The 22697-nt window shown below is 39.2% G+C and overlaps 2 protein-coding genes across 2 annotated transcripts; one reads left to right on the top strand and one right to left on the bottom strand.

The window, feature by feature from the left end:
* Positions 1-307: 307 nt before the first annotated feature.
* On the bottom strand, positions 308-10870 carry zdhhc7 (zinc finger DHHC-type palmitoyltransferase 7). The gene is made up of 8 exons (XM_055036790.1): positions 10715-10870; positions 9848-9941; positions 6272-6622; positions 5251-5375; positions 4812-4908; positions 4211-4292; positions 3570-3700; positions 308-3017 (listed from the first exon to the last, which is right to left on the bottom strand). Exons 3-8 carry the CDS (start codon positions 6614-6616, stop codon positions 2835-2837), a joined length of 963 nt encoding a protein of 320 aa, XP_054892765.1. The 5' UTR covers positions 6617-6622; positions 9848-9941; positions 10715-10870; the 3' UTR covers positions 308-2834.
* Positions 10871-20166: 9296 nt separating this feature from the next.
* Positions 20167-22471, top strand: si:ch73-167i17.6 (regulator of G-protein signaling 9-binding protein). Its single transcript, XM_055037095.1, has one exon. The coding sequence runs from the start codon at positions 20796-20798 to the stop codon at positions 21531-21533; it is 738 nt and encodes a 245-aa protein (XP_054893070.1). The 5' UTR covers positions 20167-20795; the 3' UTR covers positions 21534-22471.
* Positions 22472-22697: the final 226 nt, after the last annotated feature.

Genomic DNA, 22697 nt, shown 5'->3' on the forward strand with positions numbered 1-22697 from the left:
AGAGGAAGTTGACCATGTGGTATTTGTTCAGCAGTGATAATTATGCAGCACAGGATTACAGAGTGTTAACCAAAGCAGAGAATGTAGGTGGTGTCACTTTCAGTGTCAAAAGTGTAGCTAAATATATACAATATTGGTAAATATAAGTTATTGGCCTTGACAATAGTAATAATGGGCCGATTTTTATATCTGTGCATTCCCTATACATGATCACTTTTCTTTTAAAAAACAAAAACAGTCACAGTTCAGAGCACAAATTATTTTATTCAAGTTTATTATGGAAAAAAATGACATTAAGGATGACATTAAGGATGACAAAAAAATTGAGACAATTTAAATAAAAATAAAACTCAACAATCAGTTTATATTGTTAATAATTACTTTTATGCTTTGTCTATAAAGCTGAAGGATTTTTGTTCTTAAAGACATATTCCCTGTAGCCAGAGAACCCAATCTCCCATAACTGTTTATGGTGGAATTATAAATATGTATTAAAACATCCATCCCGCTATTGTACATGACAACAAGTCTCTGCATTCAAAAAAATTCAGTTTTAACTTTAATCTGCATCCTCGGTGGAAAACCCTCTTTGAGAGCTTAGTGTTGCACAGATGGGTTTGCACTATGTCCAACCACCATCCACAGTCAAGTAACACACAAAAACCTCATTTAAAATGACATTATCCAGAATTATCGGAGCATGAAAACTCAGCCATATGTTAATATGTTAACTCTTGATTAGCTGATAGCCCTGATTGGCCTCTACTGTTTCTAACACTTTGTATTGATTAGTGACACAGTACCTTTTTGCTTCTGAATGTCCATTAGCAACGATTGTTGCTTGATTAGCATTCTTATTTGTGCACCCATCAAATAATACAGCACATTTCCTGATTTTTGTCAAACCTCTACCAATCTACGCTTTTTTTTCGCTTTATTAATTTTTACTAAGCATACTGTTTGAACATTTCTGGATATAAACAAGTAGCATACCAACATTATGCCGTGATCGTCCTAAAGAGCAGCTAAATACACGGAGAAAAGAGAGGCCAGCATAAGGAAAGTCCCCTGAAGTCACTGTGTGCTCAGTGTTCTGTCCCCTGCTCCTAACGTAGGTAGCTTTTACATTCTTATGACAGCGTTTTTCTAAAAACAAAACATTAAAAAAATAAAATCATTATGTCCTCGGAGGTTTTAATATATGTAAACAGGTGAGATTTTTCTTTACTGACCACCACAGATGAGAACAGACAGCAGTATATAATAACAACTAAAGGTATGAGACTTAAAAGATTTAATTTGACAATACTTGAGCACCACCAGCTTTTTAGACAATATTTAACTATAAATTCAGGAAGCATTAGCCTCAAGTGCATAGAGGCTGTTCACTCCTGCAATAGGGTAATGTGAAGGTGGGCATCTTCATAAACATGATAGATCATTTTAACAGCTTTAGTGCTCTGATACACTCCTGCTCTGCTGACAGATATTGCAGGGGTTAAAATTTGAAGTGGAAAAAAAAAGGCATTGAAAGAATCTGTTGAGCTCCTCAAGTGATGGTTCACCATGAAAGATTGTGTAATGAAATTTTAAAAAAAGCTTGGTTTTGTCACCCAATAATGTTGTGCTAGTTTTTCAGAAGAACTGTTTAACTAAAAAAGCACCACGCAGTTGCCAAGCAGCATGCAAAGCAGCCATGTCTCAGACTTGGCTCCGTCTTGAACAGCTTGAGTGGTTGTTTTCAGTGCATGAATGCAATGTAATCTCATTATCGTTCTTGTATAATCCTAACAGACAGAATATTCTCTGTCAGTTCACAGCACAAAGAAAAAAATTCACAAAAAGGAAAACAATTCAGACTTGGTAACGTTCAACCCAGGGCCTGAATTGTTTTGTAATGAAAATACAGGGAGGGATATCAGTGATCTGACCATTTGTTTCAGAAACGCTCAAGAGACGTTAAGCAGCATGTAGGCAGGGATGAATGGCAAATCTATAGACATGGAAAATGACTTTCTAATCCAAACGTGAGACCAGCAGGAGTCATCTCCTGTGAATAGTCACGGTTAGCTGGAGAGGAGTGGCCATGGTGATAAGGCGTCAGCAGTCACTCAAAAATGGGATATTTCTACAGGCTCCTGTAAGCAAACACTCAAAAAAAAAAAAATTCCGCTCAGAGAAAAACTACAAGATGAAGAGGACGACTTGAGGAGAAAAGCCATTTGGTCCTCTTGACTAAAAATAAGGCTTGAGTTCACCATGGCCTGTTTCTGTAAAAGGCAGCCATTTCCAGGCTGACTGATTGGTTTGTTGTACATGCATGTTGGAGCACACAGTTCAATCACTGCTGTTCGTTGTGCTCTACACACCAGGCTGTTTTAAACAATGTAGTGCATTTTCTGGACTATGAGTCCCATGCCTGGCTCCAGATGAGTACTGAGCTTTGCTCCCCTTGAGATCCTTTCGCCTTCTTCCAGAAACAATAAAACATACTCTGTCACATCCCTTATGACGAAGATGCTTGATCTAAGTCACATTTTCGCATCTCAAACATTATTTTTCATTGTGAGGAATAAAAACCTCGTGTTCTGTTCGTGCTTTTCTAGAATCCATTGGGAGCACAAGTGCAGAACAACACAAATAGTGTTGGGTGTTAAACAGCCCGTGGGAGTCAAGAGTTGTGATGCTCCAGGGTCCTCCTGTAGCAGCCTGTGTCACCCCCTCCGTAGGCGCATCCTCTGGATGAAAAGGTCCATCTCAGCACCTACAAGGTGGGCTAACAAAAAATCCGGCTATAGACAGCTAATGTGTGAGCTCCATCACTGCCCAGGTTGTCAGACAGAGAACTCGGAGCCACCACGGCGACCCTGGGTCACCACCAACAGACGGCGTAGACGCAGGCCTGTGAATGGGTTGCACCACAGCAGGGACGGCGGACCCCCAAAAACAGATTTCATTCCGTCCCATCTCATATGACGCTCCCATGTTGGCTTCTCGTTTTTAAGACGTTCAATCTCCTGGAAGACATTGAAATCAGTTCAGAAAAACTCAAATTGTGTGACTTTTGAAAATGATCTCAAGTGAATTTGTAACATTTCTGTTACCTTAACAAAACCTCAGTAGCTTAATGGAAACCTGACCTACTTATCTTTTACTCATCTAGAGGTTCAGTTCATTTATTTATACCTGTTTACCTGCATCTAGAACTGAATAATAAATACAACCTGAAATCAGTTATTCTCACTTGAGAACCTAAAAACAAAACTTGTTTTGTATTTGTGTGCATCAGTTTAGCATATAAGCTACTCTAACTTTCTACACCAAACATCTACTATACAGCAGCTATATTTATTATTCTACATCACAAATTTTACAGACTTATAAAAAGCAAGTGTAATATATTCAATTAAAGCTTCATCCAGACTTCCTACCAGTCTGTATAATTATGCATATGTGCATAATATACTAATAGTTTGGTCAACCTTTCAGCTTTATGCCCACCCATCTTGGAAATCACAAATTCTAAACCGAGAGCAGTAAACGGTGACAGAGTTTGCGTGGATACTGACCGTCTCATCATTGCAGATGGAGTGAATCTGTGTGCCAAACATCACAGCTGTAAAAGTGAGGAAGAGGATGGCTTCAAGACAGAGGAAGATCAGCAACAAGACCGACACCCCTGGTGAGAAATTACTGCACTCTGACCAGGAAAAAGAAAAACAACAAATCAGAGGTTTGTACAGATTAGAGAAGCGACTGAAACAAGTTTCAAATTAACATTTTTCCTTTGCTTAAAGGAGGTTGTGTAAATCTGAATAGCAAGAAGACACAATCTCGTAAAGCACTGGGCGCTGGTAATCTACTGACAGATGTAGAAAAACCCACGCAGGAATCTTGTCAGTTCCAGAGACTGTTTACAAAGCAAAAGAAAAGCATTTCTTCATAGCCAAGAGATGCAGTGTAATTTGAATTAATACTAAAAAAATTAGCTGATTCATTTCTGAAGACCACAGTGAAGTATAAAGAGCAATAACAAGTGAATGAGGATTGTGAGAAACAATTCTGGTGATCTCTGAGCAGAAGCTGGTGAAGGTAAACCTTCATTATCTCTGATCTCTGCATCTCCACTTGTGTGTTTTAAGATGCAATTCTAAATTCTCTTCACATTTTGAAGCATCTTTTAATGGAAACTTATCTTACAAGTTCTTACCGTTCCACTGCACTTTAATACATGTGAAGAAATGCATCCCACTGAGGCCCAGGGCATGGGCGGAAATCAAGGCTATGTACATCTGTGGAGCAAAATAAGTGGAAAAAGAAACGAAAACATAAAATTTCCACATGAAAAAATAAGACACACAAAGTTCCTGTTTTACAGCTTCATTTTCTATCAATAAAGGGCGAATGGCAGGGGGAGCTGCAACGCCCAGCCATATATGGCAGCTTTATTTTTCTGTCTTCAGAATAATCCAGTCAGCGTTGGAAGCCATAAAAAGTGCTGATCTTATCAATGGAGCCCCAGGTGGCAGCGAGTGCACATTTAATGTGGGTCTGCTCCTGCTCTACACGACAGCACAGAGCTCTGAACATCAGCTAATGTACTCCATGTACTCCACAAGATAAGCACAGTATTACAAATGTTATGAACTCAGACAATTTTAAACAACCTAATCATATTTAGAAATTAAAAAACAAAACAAGCAACATGCACACTTTACTACAGTAGTGATAACATTTCAAAAGAGCCGGCGATCTGTGCCACACCCAAGAGCCAAGATTCACCACTTCCTTCCTAACGTCTGTGTACTCACAGTAAAAAGAACGAAGAATCTCTGATTCTTTTCTCCCACGCAGTTATTGACCCAGGGACAGTGATGATCCATCTTCCGGATGCATCGTTTACAAATGCTGCAGGGAGGAGACACAGGTTAGTTTGTGAAAACTATATACTATATATTCATAAACACAGCTTTAATAAATATCCATATTGTTGAGTTGTCTTCTGTTTATTAATTTCAACATACGAAAGAGTTTGTATGTGTGAGTAGCATTAGACTAACTGATGCAGCTGAAAGCTTGTTTTAAATTTGCAGTCTTTAAAAAAAACTGTTGACTACACTGAAATTCTGCTGCAGTTTGAGTGCTGTCAAACATAAGTGAGTGTTTTTTTAAGCATTAGAGCTTCAAAACATCCCATAGCAGAAGAAAGGATAAACAGCTTTTCAAAAGTTGCCGCTGTGTCACACTGACCTGCAGTGGTGTGCTCTTTCAGGTTTGATGCTGCAACACTTTGGACACTTGTAGATGACTTCTCCAGGCTTCAGCTGCAGGCTCTCCATGTACTCCTTGGTTGCATTACCCTTAGGAACTGCACCCTAAAGGGTGGCACAGGCAGCAAGACAACTGTCTGCAGTTGATGCATAATTTTATTAAATTACATTGTGATTTTATGTCCCTATTAAAACTGGTACAAGTAAAAGAGAGCAAGTCTAACTCTTATTAGCATCTGTTCACTGGCTACCCATATATCAGATCATATCCCTCTGGGAAGCAGCTGAAAGTGTCAAAGGATTCCTGGTCCCTTGAGGTTGAAACTGCTTTATAACTTCAACTGTTAAATTTAACTCCTTAAACTCATCTTTTCTTTCTGGCCTTTGACCCAGTACAACCATAAACTATGCTATTTTTTTCTCCTTATTCTAATAGTTCACTTGTTTTTATTCCTGTTTTTACTTTTTTTTTTTTTTTCTGGGCTGTGCTTCTTCTTTAAAGGAATTGTGCAGGAATTTATATTTAGTTTGGAGAGAAATTAATGTTCTACAAATACCAAACATAGTAAATTTAAAAAAGCACCATCAGTCATGAAATTAATGTAGTTGTATTAAATTAACTGTCTGACTGGAAAATGTTAAAAACTCATTTGGAAATGAAGTGACAACTCCTCATTTATCAGCCAGGTGAAAATGTGAACTCTGATGTTGAATTACATTAAAGCGCTGATACTCAGTCTTGGTTAAATGAGCTACTCTCCAGAGTCTATGCACAGAACATCCGACAGCCAACGACTTCCTGCTCGTCCCACATTATATCAGTAAATGACTGGCTCTGTATTTAAACTCTTCTCTGATTGCAAAAACCTCAATAAATGTACGTATCTTCCTTTGTATCTATAGTAATACGCTATTTGAAACTCCTTTCTTCACTCCACTTTGCATCTAAGTGTTTAATACATCTAATATCTTCCCATTGTACTGAGTGTGACAGTCCTTACTGGGTCAGTCAACATGGTGCGCAGGTGTGACGCCAACGCGAGCACAGCCAGCGAGTTGAAGGTGGCCCCATTCAGCAGAGAGTACCAGAAGTTCTTGGCAGGCAGAAGCATGACAAAGTTCACCACAAACTCTGCATACAGGACCAGAAACCAGGTCATGGTGGCGCACACCATGCCGCAGCTGTCCTGAATGAACCAGACCGTGCGGTTCCCTGCCGAGTGCCCTGCGTTTGGACCTCCGACCATCACCCCGGCTGCCAGGCTGCCCGCCTCTACGTCTACGCCGGCGGCCAGCAGCGGGTGGTGCTGCTCCATGTCTCGTAGTCGGTGGTTTGAAGACTGCATCGTGCCCTGTGGAAGAAACAAAAACTGACTTCAGTCGTCTGGCTTAATTTTGACAAACTACTAACATAAAGGATGTAATTAAAACAGAGATAAAACAACTTAAGTGAAAGACATCTTTAGAAATGGACTGCTGTCTGCTATCATTTTTATTTTACACCTTTAGGAAATGCTTAAAGTATGGTCACTGGTTCTCAGTTTGGCTTGCAGTTCCTCCTGTCAGAAGCCTGAGTCACCAAAGCTTTTAACTTTAGTTTTCAAGTCAAGGTCAGCGGGTAACATTCAGTAGAAACAGGAAGACAAAGTCCACAGCTTCAAGATCAATGAATGGCCACCCAAGTCTCTTTGGAAAACTGATCCAAAGGCTGCAGTTCATATGGGCTAATAATAATCTGCTGCTGCTGCCAGGCCTGATTGTTATTGACCCAGAGAACTGAATAAAACAGAGTTTCAGGTTTTTCAATAGTAAAAGCAAAATGCAATTTACTTAGAGGTAATTTCTAAAAGCATCCACCTGATGTTTTATCTGAATCAAAACATCACTGGAACTCAAACAGCAAAAAAATAAGGGAAAAAAATCCAATAGTGTCAATTTCTACAAAAAAACAACCCCAACAATATTTAATGTGCCTTTAAAAGATTCATGACTCTCGCATCTCCTTTAAATTGCAAATCTTCAGCAACAATCCAGATGGATCAATCGAGGTTGTAAATATTTTATTCACACAAGCATGTGCCACAACTGGAAAGAATGAAGACCAAATAATGACTGTTTTAATATTAGAAATAATAGAGTAAACCAATCCCAAAATTCAGAACAGATTGACACGTGTTTCTCTTCACTAACCTTCAAAACACATATGTTGCTGCTGCTACATACACTGACATTGATTCTATTTTTTCATTGTTTTAATTTCACTCTTTATCAAAAATATGAGAACATGTCTGGGAAGCGATCAAGAGTTTGAAATCATAATAGAACCGTCAATATTTTTAGACGCGGTAGTAAAACTCGGCTCAGGTTTTAAAAGTCTGACATCATCGTTTACACAAAGGGAAACCAATCTGCACAACTCGTCTGCAGATGTCGGGATTTGTTGATGTTTAAAGGAACTGAAAAGAGATATGAGCTACACAATGTTTTGGAATATGAGCAAAACTAGCACTTCGGTAAAAAACAACAGGGAAGAAATATTTTATTATTCTCCAATAAAAAAAAAAATATTGAACCTAACTCGTAAAAAACGTTACATCTTAAACTTAAAATTACCCAAATATAATGCATAGGAGCAGTGGAAATTATCAATAAACCAGTAGAACTACTTTTTCTCAATTAGCCAACCACCAAATTTCAGGGAAATGCAGCATGTCATTTCCCTCTAATAAAAATGTTATTTTTATTAGAGATAATTTAGGTAACTGTCCAAAGTTGTGGTAGAAAAAACTAATTTAAGTTGTAAGCAACTTCTTGTTTGGTGAACTGGTACATTCAGATGTGGAGGCATTTCTCTAAAGTAAATGAGATGTTTCCAGTGACATGGCAGGTGCAGTCCTGTCAACCTTTAGCTAGCAGATGTTTGTTTTCCTTGTCATCCACTCACTTCTTCTGCAAAATGAAAAACAAGACTTAAAGATTTTTGTTCTGCTTCCCTAACACCTGACTGTGGGTGTTCTCTTCGTGAGACCAGTTTTACTGCATCAGACCCCACCCTTTATTTCAAAATAACCTGTAATTAATATAATTTATAAATATTTCTGTTGAATGAGGAACAACGGGAATGAATGTTTAGGGATTTTTCTTTTCAGATGAGTAACTAATGTGAGATGCATATTTTACACTGAAGCTTAAGACTTCCCATAAAACAAAATTAGTATTTTGCTTATAAATAAGTAATAGGAAAAAAATGGCCAGTTGACAAACTACAACAAATTCCTTCTTACTGTCTACATATGAATCAGAAGATATTTTAAGCAGCACAACAGTATTGATTTTCTTGAGGTGAAGTCAAGAAGGATCAATTAAGAAGGATCCCACTAAATGATTGTCCAGCTGACTGGCCAGCAGAGTCTCAGGGAAAAATATTTGTCTCTCTCATATTTTCTTTACACACCCAGCAAGTGTCATCTGGCCAAAACCACCTTGCAAAACAGATCACTGCTGTCAGCACATCTAATATGTTTATAACACATTTTCATTAAACATCAGTCCACATGGAAATCAACACCAAGAAAAAACAACAATAATAATTGTGATTTATTCTGCCGGTGGTTTCTTCCTGTTAAAAGGGAGTTGTTCCTTTCCACTGTTGCCATTTGCTTGCTTAGGAGAAGCAGCTGGGCTTTATTGGAGAACTGCTCATCATCCGGCATCATGAAGCGATTTTCACTGCACTTTTACAGAAGGAGAGTTGAACTGAAATGTCTGTAACAGAGCTGTCTTTAGGAATCGATCGTGCATTGGATTCGGTTGTCTTTTCCAGTCTCTTGAGATTTTGTTTGTTGTAAATTGATACTTTATAAATAAACTTAAAGTAATCATATATTGATACCTTAACTTGATCCAGCTACATGCAAAATTATAAAGCAAGCAAAAAATGCACTCTTGCTGAAGTCCAAGAAACAATAAAAACATATTTTCCAGAGACTATTGTCCAAGTAAAATTCCCTTTATTCTGATACAAACAGAGGCTGATTTTTAAGTCACATCAAAATAATCAAATATTTAAGTATTGAAGATGCACCAATTAAATTAGCGGGTTTCCTGATTTCTTATTGATAATCAGTAATTCAAACATTAAAAAATCTCAGTAATTAAAAATGTTTTTCTTTAAACTCATACATAAATAGAATTAACCTTGATATTACTTTATTTTCAATTTTTGCTACAATAAACACATTTTGCTTAAGTGCAAAATGAGGATACTTGTGACACCATCAATTTAAAGTAATGGTTTCTTAATGAAAACACCTGCAGCAACTTTTTTTTGTTATTGTATAGCCTTAAGAAAAACAGGAATGATAAAAATTGGAATCAACAGGTGAGACCAAAGGCAAAATTTATTAAGAAAATAATATTTTTCTTTCTCACTGTATCATGTATCTCCCCATGTTTTAATTTTTCTAAGCCACACTTAACAGAAAGAAATGCAAGTTCCCCACCTTTTAAATAAGACAAAAAGAGCTAATATATATGAGATGGTTTTAAGGAATGTGAGAATATCAATTTCAACAGACCTGATATTACTGAGCTTTACAACAACATGCTGTGGTGTGCTGAGCACCATTAAGGAAGAAGCACATGTGCAGAGACGGGAGTGTTGGCTGAGACCTGAAAAGAACGGAGAATGAAAAATGTGTCATTGCAGAGCAAACCTTCAAAAAGTTGAAGATTTACTGTAAAAATACTAGTTGAAGCGCAACACCAACGTGTATGTCAGCATTTTTTCTATTACTAAATACTTCTAAATATGTCAGTAAATCTTAGAAAGGACATACCACAAACTACACCAATATTAAAAGTTGTACTGAAGGAAGAAATCAGCTCAAGCTTTCATTTTAGATCTCCACTATTTACAGAAATCTGACTTCCTCTCTGCATGTCATGCAGGATTTGCCAGCTACTCAGGAAACACGCCCATCATTTTTGGTATTAAGGTGACACGGCATTTGTTCTTCTTTTTTCCAATCAGTGTGCTCAGGTTTTTACAGACCTTGCCAAAGGTTTGGTCTAATTCTCTCCTTATTTTTCATTGTCAGTCAAATCAACCTTTGTAATAATAAACCAAGAAGCCAGATAGCCTGAGTTGTCCACTCACCACCTTCAGTTTTATTATCTGACGTCGGTGAGGCAAAGGTATGAGCAATGTTCAATAAACCATACGCAGAATCTGCATTTCTCCCTTCCTGTTAAGAGTTAATAAAAACTGAAAGTCCTCTATCAGACGCGCTAAGCCCAGACGTGTCCATCTGCCCCGATATCCCTCATCAAACCGAGCTGGCTGCTGGACCTCGCTGGCTAACTAGCCGCTGAAAGAAGCTAACAAACGATAGCATGCTAGCTGTGTATGCAAATACCTCAGCACTGTCAGCTGGATTACATACCTTTGTCGACTTTACCGCATACGCGAGGAACTCCTTATCGGTATATTTCTATTTCCATTTATATTAAACCCGCAGCCAACACGGTGGAGCATCGGCAGATTGAGCACATCGCTCAAACAACAGGCTGACAGTGACCAGTAACGACGAAGCTTCCGGGGCTTCGCTTCGGCTTTTCCCGCTGTCATTCGCAACTCTCCGGCGAATGATGTAGTTCCAAATAGCGCCACCCTGTGCTCAGAGGCATAAGTGAAATACGAAAGTGCATTAATATCAAACGTCCACTGATGGGCGCTATTGGACAGATTTCGTAACATTTTTGCCAGACAAAAACAAACAAACAAACAAACAAACGTCAATATAAAATGCTGAACTGAAGTAAAGACTAAGTAAGCGATCATAAAAAGTCATTTGTTTCTTCATATATGGCAGTATACATAAAAACAGAGTTCAAAGACAAAAGATGTACGACACCAGATTTTAGCTTTTTCCCTGCTAATTTTCTTTTAAGTCCCAGGGACAGGAAAAATTGATTAATTGATAAAATAAAAATAAACAAACAAACAACAAAAAAACAAACAAAGAAATAAAAACCTAAACTGCAGTGAAGCTAATTTGTTTCATATCTTTTCCCATAAACTTCAGAATGAACATGTGGTATATTCCAAAGTCATTTATTCGATGGAGCCAACCTTAAGCACATACATACATACGTACAGTTAACCTCTTGAATTGTTGTTCTTAAACACGTTGCATAAAAAAATCATACCATTGTTTCTTATTTTGCTTTTTGTTTCGATTCTCCAGCCTTGCTGGAACCAAGCTGACTACGTTCTGGAGATGCTGCTTCTCACGATTAGTTTAACTTGTAGAACGTATGAAAGTATTCATGAGGAATTCAACAAAGCAGAAAACAGTTTCCGTCCTGTTTGCTGCAAGACTAAAACATTAATGCCATCCACTTTTCCAGTGCTCTTCTGTATTGTTGGATATGCACCAAGAATGCCACTGCAAAACAGAAAATTCTGATTTGGTGAAATGTGTGGATTGACCCCAACAAAGTCTTTAATCGGCTGAGGACAGATACCTATAAAGCTTCCCCAAAGGGGGGAGCAGCTCCTCTTTTCATGTGTCTCCAGGGAGCAGATAATAAAACCAACACAAAGCAGCTTGGACTCTTTCTTCTCTGAGTCTGCAGCTCCACATTGAGCGTTCAGAGCCTCCTGCCCTCTCCTGTTCTGGTTCAGAGCCGGTATCAGCTGTCTATTTTAGAGGGAGCAAGAGAAAAAATACCCAGCAATCCCCTAAAGCAGCTTAAAGGCTGAATCAGGGGACTGAAGCCTTTTCCATTTTCAGAGTTGCTTCTCTCTCCATCATGGCTAGATGAGCATCTGAGTGACGGCCAAAGCAGCCGCCGCAGTGGCTACATGCAAACTACCCCTGCTGCACACTCTCTGAGGCTCTTCAAGTCCAGGTTCCTGAAAAAACATCTAGGGGATGTCAGAAGAGCAGCATTAGAACCAATGAAGACATGTACAATAAAAGCCTTAATTCATTTTAACTCTGATAATCCAGAGGTTTGTCTGTGATTCAATAATAAATGCTGAGTGCTGATGTGTGACACAGAGTCTGGAAGCTCTGGGTTTTGGTGCACTTCTTTCCGCCCTTTGTTGACACGCAGGCTTTTGGAGGGAAATGAAGTGAAACAAAGTGGAGTGGAGTGCAGAGGTTTTAAGTGACTGTGTGACGTCAGACTGTCTGCTTGCAAATGTGTGGGCTTGTGTTTGTGTTGCAAGAATAAAATGGGAAAGCTGGATGCAAGGCTTGGACGCATCAGAGAGAAGAGAGGAGAGGAACAGATGAGAGCAGACAAAGGAAAAGAAGAAAGAAAACAATGCCAAAGAAAGAAGAAGCTAAAATAAAGAACCAAGTGTAATTGCACTATATTGACAAAGTGAAAGATATGAGAGAATTAAAAATGGAAAAACTTTATATCGGAAAGATGGAAACAATGCAGAGAACACACAGTTACACTGAAAATATTCACAGGAAATTTATTACCTTCTATAAAAAAAAAAAAGAAAAGAAAATGATTTGCAGCAAATGTTTTAAATTATGAACAGTCCTGCCCTCCCTGGCTAACCTGACTGGAACAATATGTCTCTGCATGGTTTCATATTCCAAATATATTTTCCTTTTTCTGAGCCATAAGTTGACTAAAACATTTGTTTTAAATGCTTTCTGCAGGGCTGATGTCTGATGTCTGGAGTTCTCCCCAGACATTTCCAACCTTTCTGTTTTTTTTTTGTTTTTTTTATTTAATCTTAAACAGAAATATTCAGATGTCTGCTTCTTTTACTTATGGTAGATATAAGCATCCAACCACCCCTGCTAAAATGACAAGATTTTGCAACATCAAAACACAAAACAAGACAAGACAACAACAAAAAAAAAGATATTTTATAACTTTTTCACTTGTACAAAATACATTATTAAACAAAAATAACCAAATATATTCCAGCTACATTCTGAGTATTTGCTATTATCATTGCCTCTGAAGCTAATTACTGTAGGACAGTTTTCTGACACAAAGGCTCAGTTTTTACTGTGACATGCACCATCAACAGCAAGAGTTTTCTGAGTGAAACAGAACTGTTTCACATGATTTTTTTTACTTTTAGTTTCACGCTCACTCAATTCTAAGTAAACTGTATAGGTATAAAAGAACCAATGATCTGTGAAATCCCTTCGAGAAGCAATAAAATGCCTCAGCATCACTTTGCAGTTAGTTTACCTACAATCTGCAGCATAAATTAACAAAATGGTTTTTTAAATATCTATAAAATTCAGCAAATAAGATGAATGTGAATGATATCTGACTGACTTTTTTTGTATCATAACAAAACATTTCACGTAAAGCTCATATGTATGGAGCTCCAGATGGTACTATAAGTTCAATCGCCTTGTGACCTGCTTCTTTCAAAAGTTTTAATTCTGCTAATGCACATCTTTGCCTCACTGATCTCACACAGATCGGACTCGTGGCTCTCAAATATCAAAGACACATGTTCATATCTCAGACTCTTCTTCCCTCAAACATAAATGGGAGAGCAGAGGCTTTTACACCCAGGCGAATAAAACCACAAAGCATTTTAGTGGGGATTTTCTGAGGGCAATTGATTAACTTTTTTTTACAGGTGAACGAGCACAGGAGACAGGTCCGCAGACATCACGCCCTGCTGACCAGAGGAGCTTCTTCTTTGCGCGGCCGCGGCATCCAAATGGATTAATAAAAAGTCAACGATAGCTACACTGTTGTCAGTTATAACCAATACAAAGCTCCTAAACTATGCTGCTGTAGTAGTCTTTTAAAAGCTTAGTGAAGGACATGTTTCTAGTGCACTTGTTCAGGCTTTTTATTGCTATTTTTTTGTCATTTGAAAAAGGTACATTGTATCAGGCTGCATTAAGGCTTCAAACATAAGGAGGAAATTAACCAGCAAGTACCTTCTTCACACACAAAGATCACAGGCTAAAAAGTTGAAGTTTTTGCTATGAGGACTTTATTTTTTATTAGAGACTATCATCTAAAACAAAGAACAAAAGACTTGGAATTTGATTGGAGGCTGAGACCAAATAGCTGTTTTCCGTATAATTTTAAATTGCAGCATGCAGAGTAACTGACACAAATGTTAGTAAGCTGCCATTATTTATCTTTTTTTTTTTTTTTTTTTTTTGCTTTTTCACACTTGCCAAACCTCGCCTGGGTTGTCTGCAGCTCACCTCATATGGTTTACCTTGATGGGATGGGATTAGAGCTAAGCTTTGACCCAACAGATGTCATGGATCATTGTGGCTCATCTGAGTTTGGCATAGAAGCCATATTGTGGAACTACTGTAGCACATCAGAAAGGCTTACGCTGTTCAGCTAAATGGTTAAAAAGATGTTCATGCTTTAAAAGCAAGCCTATTAATTATAATTCCTTTTCATGGCGATCCAGGCTTTTGTTTGTCTTGGAGGCTGGACTTCAAATGCTTCAAAGGGAAAAATCCTTTTGTATGTTTGCAAAGCTCAGTGAAAAGATCTGTGGCACTTTGTTGTGTTTCAGTTACGACAAAAGCTCACCATGGAGAGTCGGAACAAGCCAGAGCAGGAAGGCTTACACAGTTAAGGGAAAAGAAAGCACTTCTATTTCTGTTGGTGCCGGTAAAATGCATTGCAAGTTTTTTGTGATTATCAGCACAATCCCTTTGCACCAGTGGTGGGGAAGAGATGGTGATGATGTTTGCAGCTAGTCAGCCTCACAGTCAGTCTTTGAAACTTGTTTTTTTCTCCATGCCTGTAGTTTTCTCAAAGCTAAGTGTAGACTGAAGCGTATCTAACGAGAAATCAGTGCAAGAACTAGCAGCTTCAGGAGAGAAAAGCAGATTTTAAATCATGACTGTATCATTTACTCTTAAACACACTGCAACACACACCCTCCACATCCAGCAATGCATCACTAAGAGCTGCAGCACATTAGTTGCAATCGATACAAATTATATAGTTTTTATAGGCTTTTAAGATGAGCTCAACTTTCCTTTTCATAGAGTTTAATTCCCAGGGTGTTTCGTTCGTTTTAGCTTAGGTAGGTACACTTACTTCTTGTGAGGGTATAATTTTGTATGCAAAACCTATGCATGAGTGTGTCCGCTGACTAAAAAGGACCTTAAAGTGCACAAATCATTAAATGTTAGTGCAAACTGTTGGCTGCAGATGAGAATAAAATCAACAAACTTGTGACTTTTCATAAGTAAATCATTGTCAGTCAACCTGATACCCTCTGCACTAACATCTGTGTGCAGGTAGACATAGGTCTGTATGTCAAGGTTAACTAAAGAGGCCTTCACCTCCGCGAAGGCATGACTCATGGCTCTACACTATGCGGTGAGTACGAGGGCACATAGTAGATGAGATAATCAATAATTCAACAAAGACTTACTTCCTCTGTCTCTGCTCCGCACTCATCCTCTCACTGCTCCATGTTTCTGACTGTCTGAGTCTTTTCTTTTTTCAACTTAGCTTTACAAACAGCTCTCATCTCTGATCTCATCGTTCAACCTGCATGTTATCTTAGGGTTGCTGAATCACTTCAAACAGGCTGGAATGTGCAGTAATTTCAATCTGAGTCCAGTTCATGTGATCTTTAGCTTTCAAGGGATTTCTCTCTCTGTATGAGGAACACGGCAAGTTTTTTTTAATGCTTAAATTAGTTATGCAGAGTGAGACAATCCATTTGCTGATTCCTGTTTTAGGATGTTACAACTTGGTCTGGCCTTCAAGGTTTGATTGGTACAGTTGAGGGCTTTAAGTAACTGTATTTTCACAGCACAGCTGAACTGGAAATAATTATTGCTGCTATGATTCCAGGCAGACGTTTAAGTGCATACATTACTGGCATGAATGTCAGTTTAACTTTGGACATTTTATTACTTGTCTGAACTATTTTATTTACACAGTGAAATAATTATACAACCACATCCATTCAAATGATGATTAAAACTAGAATTTGTTGCAGGGGTTTGAATATATAGTGAACTTTATCAAATACCTGGATATTCATCTGATCAACCAAAACTCAGGATAATGGAAAAGTCATGGGGACTCAGTGAAGACCTAAGAGGGAGGGTTATACAGCTACACAATGTGGGGATTATTTAGATGTGTCACCACCTTGGCAACGTCTAAAAATAGATTCACAATCATCCAAGTCAAAGGAAAGGAAATTGGTTTGTCGTTTTAATTATACCATGGAGTGCAAACCAAGTAGGAGGCAAATGCTCAAAAATGGACGCCTTAATGTTTGACTGAAACTTGCAACTGACCACACGGACAAATGTCTTCTGATTAGATAGACTGATTGTTTTGGTTACATGGACAAAGATATTTAGTTATGATCAGACTTTTAAAACAAAGAACAATATAGCATCATGGCTTTATTTTTTATCTATTTATTTATGCAGAAAGCAACATTTGACTAAAGTGAGAGCAAAAGTTTTACTCCTTGGATTATCAGAAGAGTTGACAAGGTTTTTGAAAAGTCCTGTAATGGATTTACACAGCGGTAGTGAGCAAGCATATTGATGCTTTCAGCACCATTTCCTGCCTAAAACATTGATTCCATAGGAGGAAAAACACAAACCATACACTTGACATTCTCCATTAAAAGATACATTAGTGCGTATTACACTAATAATCCAGGGATTTGCAGAAATGTGCTAATCTGGATTACAGTTTGAACCATTTTAGGGCATCAATCTTGAGACTGCAGACTTTTTTGTTCAGCTTTCAAAGGAACACTTTGCTCCTGGTGTTGTCACGGCATGTCTTCACTGAGCAATGAAATCCCATTTGGCCCCTGAGACACACTTGAAAGTGCTGCAAATCCATTTCAATCGTTGATAAAAATGTGAAAAGAAAAAGGCAGATTGAGGAGAGGAGGAAAGCATGCTTTTGTAACATGCATTGGGTTAAAAATACAGTTTAACGTATTAAAAAAACAAAAACAAAAAATACTTTTATGTTGACACGATGGGTTCCAGCACCGGCTAGAAGAACTGACATATGTGTTGGATTAGAGAAAAAAAAAAAACTTTGCCTGTTTACACTTTTTATAAATTGAATATACATTAATAATGAAATCACAAACATGTGAATTAATAGTTTCTTGGAAGAAAATGATTTAGGGAAAAGCTAAAGACTTTCATCTAGTACTGTACAGGAAAAATCCTTCTTTGTTCAAGCTAAGGCGTGATTAAAACTCCAACGCCCATAGGCAAGACTTGAAGACGTACATTCAGACGATGTTTCAATCCAATCAGCCAGGACAGAAGAAAATCTGGTGAGTAAGGCCTATTAAGCTTTGAGTACTCAGATCTGTGTAATATGCTGCCAAAGGAACAAACTACTTTTAAGCAGGAAAATACGTTACTAAATTCATAATAATCTGAAACTGAACTATTATATTTTGCTAAATCCTTCCTTCCATGACTCTTAACATGAGTATAGTGAAAATGTAAGCGGCACAGGTGTTTAGGGGCTCTCGGGTGTGTTGTTTTTGAATGTATATATGAATTATGTTAATGTCCCAGAGTTGACAGGAGGATGGGTTCTATGGATGCATAAAGGTTGCTTTGTAGCAAGAAGGTCCCAGGTTTGCAGCCATTTTCTTACTGAAGGTCCCAGGTTTGCAGCCATTTTCTTACTGAGCACATTTGGGTTCTATCCACGTACCCCAGGTATCACTTATCGTTTTAAAACAAGACTGTCAAGTAATTTAGTCTCCGTTAATTTTGTAAGTCCAGAGGTATGTGCTTGCAAAGTTGTTTCACCTGTGTCTCTCTGTGTTGTCCTGTAATTGCCTGCCGATCTGTGCAGGATAAAGCTTGTACACTTTGAAATTTTCCTCATGCCCTATTTGAGGTTTCCCTAAAAACTGCACGATCTAACATTGGGCGAATTTGCTAGTATAACACTGCTGGGAGATAATTGAGAACAAAGAGCTTTGTGTTTCAAAGTGCAAGCAAAGATAAGAAAGAAATTCCTTTGCTGCATCAGAAGTCATCCGAAGGTAACAGAGGGCTTCCTCGCTCCGTCTTGTGGCATCCCCTGCTCTTTAGTCCATTAGCTCTGTCACTGCATCATTAGGCCTCATTCGCTTCAATAATGCAAACACCATGCAGCCTTCTTATCTGTCTTGCACCTCCTACCACAGCAGGAGCCAACTTACTGACAACACATTATCCAGCTGATGGTGTGTGCAGCAGCTGGCATCATGCTGGCTATAAAACCTGTTTTAGTTGCCTCACAAAGTAATCACTGCCTACTAATTGTTAGTCACATGAAATGAGAGTAATAGTGAATCTGTCAGTCTATGTGCACTGAGTGTATGATGTGTAATGAATAGGCATGTTAATATATGAAAATTACTTATTTATTGTGTTGAAATAAATAAGTAAGAGGTATTACAACTATTGCATTCAAGTAAAGATGACTCAAGTAAGGGTAAAAAAACAAAACAAAAAAAACAAGGAGTTCTTGGAAAACGGCTACTTAATCACAGAGGACTTGAGTAGTACTATTTAATCTGATTTCATTTGTGAGAACGGTGTGATCCTGTCTGTGTCTGGTGTTTGGTTGGAGCCGGAGCAGTTCTGGTGTGACCGAGATCCAAAAAGAGTGATGAAACCAAACTTTGTTGAAGTTCTACCAATCAGAAAAGGGCTTCACAAATCAAAACATGGTTCTAAATATCCTGCTTCTTGTTGAGAATAATCTAGTCCAGGTTTTTAACCCTCTCAGGCTCAAATTACTTGCAAAAGACTGGCAAAGTTGTTGCAAATCTGCAACACCTGTCTGGAGAGGGTTAAGAGTGTAAGTCTTGTAGTTTTGGAATTAGAGCAGTTCTAGTGTGCTATAGAACTTCAAGAAGTTTCTTTATTGAAAAAACTCATTGTTAATTGAACCGCATTAGGACATGTTAAGGTGATAAAAGGAGCTAACCTACTCTCCACTTTCTTTATTTCTTATTAAAGCTTTTTACAGACCTCTGAAATGTGATCCCTTTGGTCTTTGTTATCTTGCTACCATAGTGTTGACAATCAATGCCAAAACTTTGCGTCCCCTTCTCAGATTTGCTTGCTTGAATCATTTCCCCGACCATCGATATCCCTGCCTCAATGCAAAGCAGCAGCACACAGAAATCTATTATTTTATTTTGTGAGCATCTTAATTCCAGACTGAGTTTTTAGTGTTGTCATGTATTATTCAGTTGTTAATCTCTTTCTAAAACAGTAGCTTATAACACCCCCCCCCCCACACACACACACACATATATATATATATATATAGATAGATAGATAGATAGATAGATAGATAGATAGATAGATAGATAGATAGATAGATAGATAGATAGATAGATAGATAGATAGATAGATAGATAGATAGATAGATAGATAGATAGATAGATAGATAGATAGATAGATAGATAGATAGATAGATAGATAGATAGAGATAGATAGATAGATAGATAGATAGATAGATAGATAGATAGATAGATAGATAGATAGATAGATAGATAGATAGATAGATAGATAGATAGATAGATAGATAGATATGGATAGACTGATGATATTTTTATATATTTTTTTTAGATTTAGCTGTGTAGATTTAGAATTTCTGTTACATTAATTCAGCAACAATTCATCAAGAAAAAAAAATCTTGGACAGTGGATGGTAATATGCAGGAATCCAGATGGTTGAAGATGGATGATGGTTTTCCACTCCACTCACAGAGCAGCCAATGAGAGGACGCGGCTGAAGCAGACGCCTCGGTAATCCGACCAATGGGAGAGGAGCTTCCCTGTCTCCCTGCCTGCCTTCTGAATGGCACTGTTTTTGTGCGTCCATGTGACCACAGACACAGGCGCTCGCTGGTATTTAAACATCAACCACAGGGTGCTGAAGTGGACAGCTCCCCACGCAGACCCACAGCGCCGAGCCGAGGCGCCATGGCTGCCGGTGCTCCTCCTGGTGGGTTCCTCTCGGCTTCCTCTCCTCGTCACACTGCATGAATAACACTCCCAGCCTGCCGCGTTATTTCCGAACCCAGACGGAGGCAGGGAGGCGTCGTGCAGTAAGGCGGATGTCAGGGCACCTGTAGCTGATTCTGGATCACAGGTTCAGAAGAATCGGGTTGTTTCACATCAGTTTCGGGTCGGTTCTGCAGGATACGGACTCTGGTGCCGTTTTGGTCCCGTGACAAGGAAGAGCAAATGTCACCCAAAGCCTTTTAGGTGACGGAAGCATTAATTTCTAAGCCGCTCTGTGCTCCTACTCGTACGCAGGGGGAGCATGGATAGAGATGAATTTCCTCTGGCTGGAGCGCTGTGTGGATTTGTGAAGCGGGCGGTGTGCTCCCGTGGAAACTGAACTGAAGAGAGGGACAAAAGCACCGCAACTCACCTCGCCTTTCCCTCCAAAGATCCTTTGGTTTGTTGTTTTCTGTTTTGTTAAGGAGGATATTGCAATTTCCCCCAATCAGTGATGGGGAAAGAGGAGTGCAAAACGATGCTGGATGCTTTGAACAAAGTCACAGCCTGCTATAGGCACCTGGTCATCGCTCTGGGAAGCACATCGGATTCCCAGAACCTGCGAGAGGAGCTGAAGAAGACCCGCAAAAAGGCCCAGGAGCTGGCCGTGGCCAACAGGACTAAACTGACCACCCTGCTCAAAGACAAGACCATCAGCAAGGAGGACCGCGCCGAGTACGAGCGCCTCTGGGTGCTGTTCTCCAGCAGCATGGAGCTCCTGGAGGTGGACATGAAGAGATCCTTGGAGATAGGGCAGGACTTCCCCCTCAAGGTGCCCACCAGGCACCTCATCCAGACAGGCATGACCGGCAGCACTAATGCGGTGGCCGCCCGGGCCATGAGCGTCCAGAACATGAAGTATGAGGCCGACAGCAACATCGACACGGCGGACCTCAGGGACCTGCAGACCGAGATCACGCAGGTGAGCCAGATGATGGAGGAGATGGAGATGAAGGTGCAGGTGGCGCCGTGGGCCGTGGTGGCGAAACAAGAAGCAGGCGCCGAGCTCAAGTCCAACATGAGCGTGGGGAACTCTTCCGTGGGTGTCATCTCCATCTGCGAAGAGGAGCCCAAAGACGATGAAGGTGGAGGCGGCAGGGAGGGGGGTTCTGGTTCGGTCGGCGCCGTGCTGGTGTTCTTTGTCATTGTGGTAGTGGCTCTGGTTCTAGGGTATTTAGTTGTCAATATGTAGTAACTCTCTGACCAACAGCAGGCCCTGAAGGACACCAGCTCTGCTTTCCACGGGAGATATCCGTGTGAAAGGACAAGAGCTCTACAAGACAGAGAGGCGGGTCTGAAAAAACAAATGTTCCTACCCAAAATTATAAATCTTTCTTGGATTTTTGAATGTATTTGGTGGATCTGAAGAGTGTTTTTGACAGTTTTTGATAATAAATAGGCTACTAAAACATTATAGACAACATGGGCCTGGGAGAGAATGGCCATTGGTCCTTTAAGGCATTTGGAGGGGGCAATAGGTCATGTATTTTTGGAAGAGAGGAAAAAAAAGTCATAAAATTACGTGACAGTGTCTGGCCATCAGAGGGATATACACAACACGTAATCCAAGTGGATTAGTGGAAAAGCTCAAGCGTAAATGTAGCCGATGGTTAAGTATCCCTGTTTATGTACATCTGACTGATGCTTTAAAGTCTCGATTTCACTCCAGAACGGTCAGGTGTGTTCACACAAGCAGGTTGAAACATCTCGTCTTAAAATTAGGTTCATGCCTTTGGAAGCTAGAGCCAGCAGTTAATCCCTACGTATCACTTTGGTAGGGGGTGCACAAATCTGCACTGCTCCACAGTCCTGACAGCAAGGTTTTAATGCACCATAATAATCCCTACAATTGCACTGTAATAGTCCTGCATCTTACTGAACTCAACTGCATCCAATTTTTCAGAGGCTTCATGAGAAACAGGACAAGATGTGAACAGTGGTTTCTTATTGCACCTTTTTCACTGCAAAGCCTGTACTTTGTTTCTATTCAGGGTTTTCTTGCAGTTTTGAATGTAAAAACATTGCAACTTGTGAATCGAACATTTGTACATACAATCTACACAGCTGTTTCAAGTCATGTAAATACAGTCTAGTATATTTATTATAATAAAATTTTGAAACACTCTTGAATATGTGAATTCAGTTTCAAGAAAGCTCTGCTGGTGGTGCACAAACAGTCTCTGTATGTCATTTGACATTAGACAGCTGCCTTTGAGAGAAATCTCACCACCATTAGTTGTGATAAATGTCAGATCTAGATCACTACAAAGATGGAGATACATACCTGTAATGCACTTAGAGATATTTCAAGCGGGGGATTAGTCTCAGACTTAACAACCTTAGTGTTAAATTATCG

This window comes from Poeciliopsis prolifica, unplaced genomic scaffold (assembly GCF_027474105.1).
Source record: "Poeciliopsis prolifica strain line A6 unplaced genomic scaffold, Auburn_PproV2 SCAFFOLD011, whole genome shotgun sequence".
In the NCBI taxonomy this organism is placed as follows: Eukaryota; Metazoa; Chordata; class Actinopteri; order Cyprinodontiformes; family Poeciliidae; genus Poeciliopsis; species Poeciliopsis prolifica.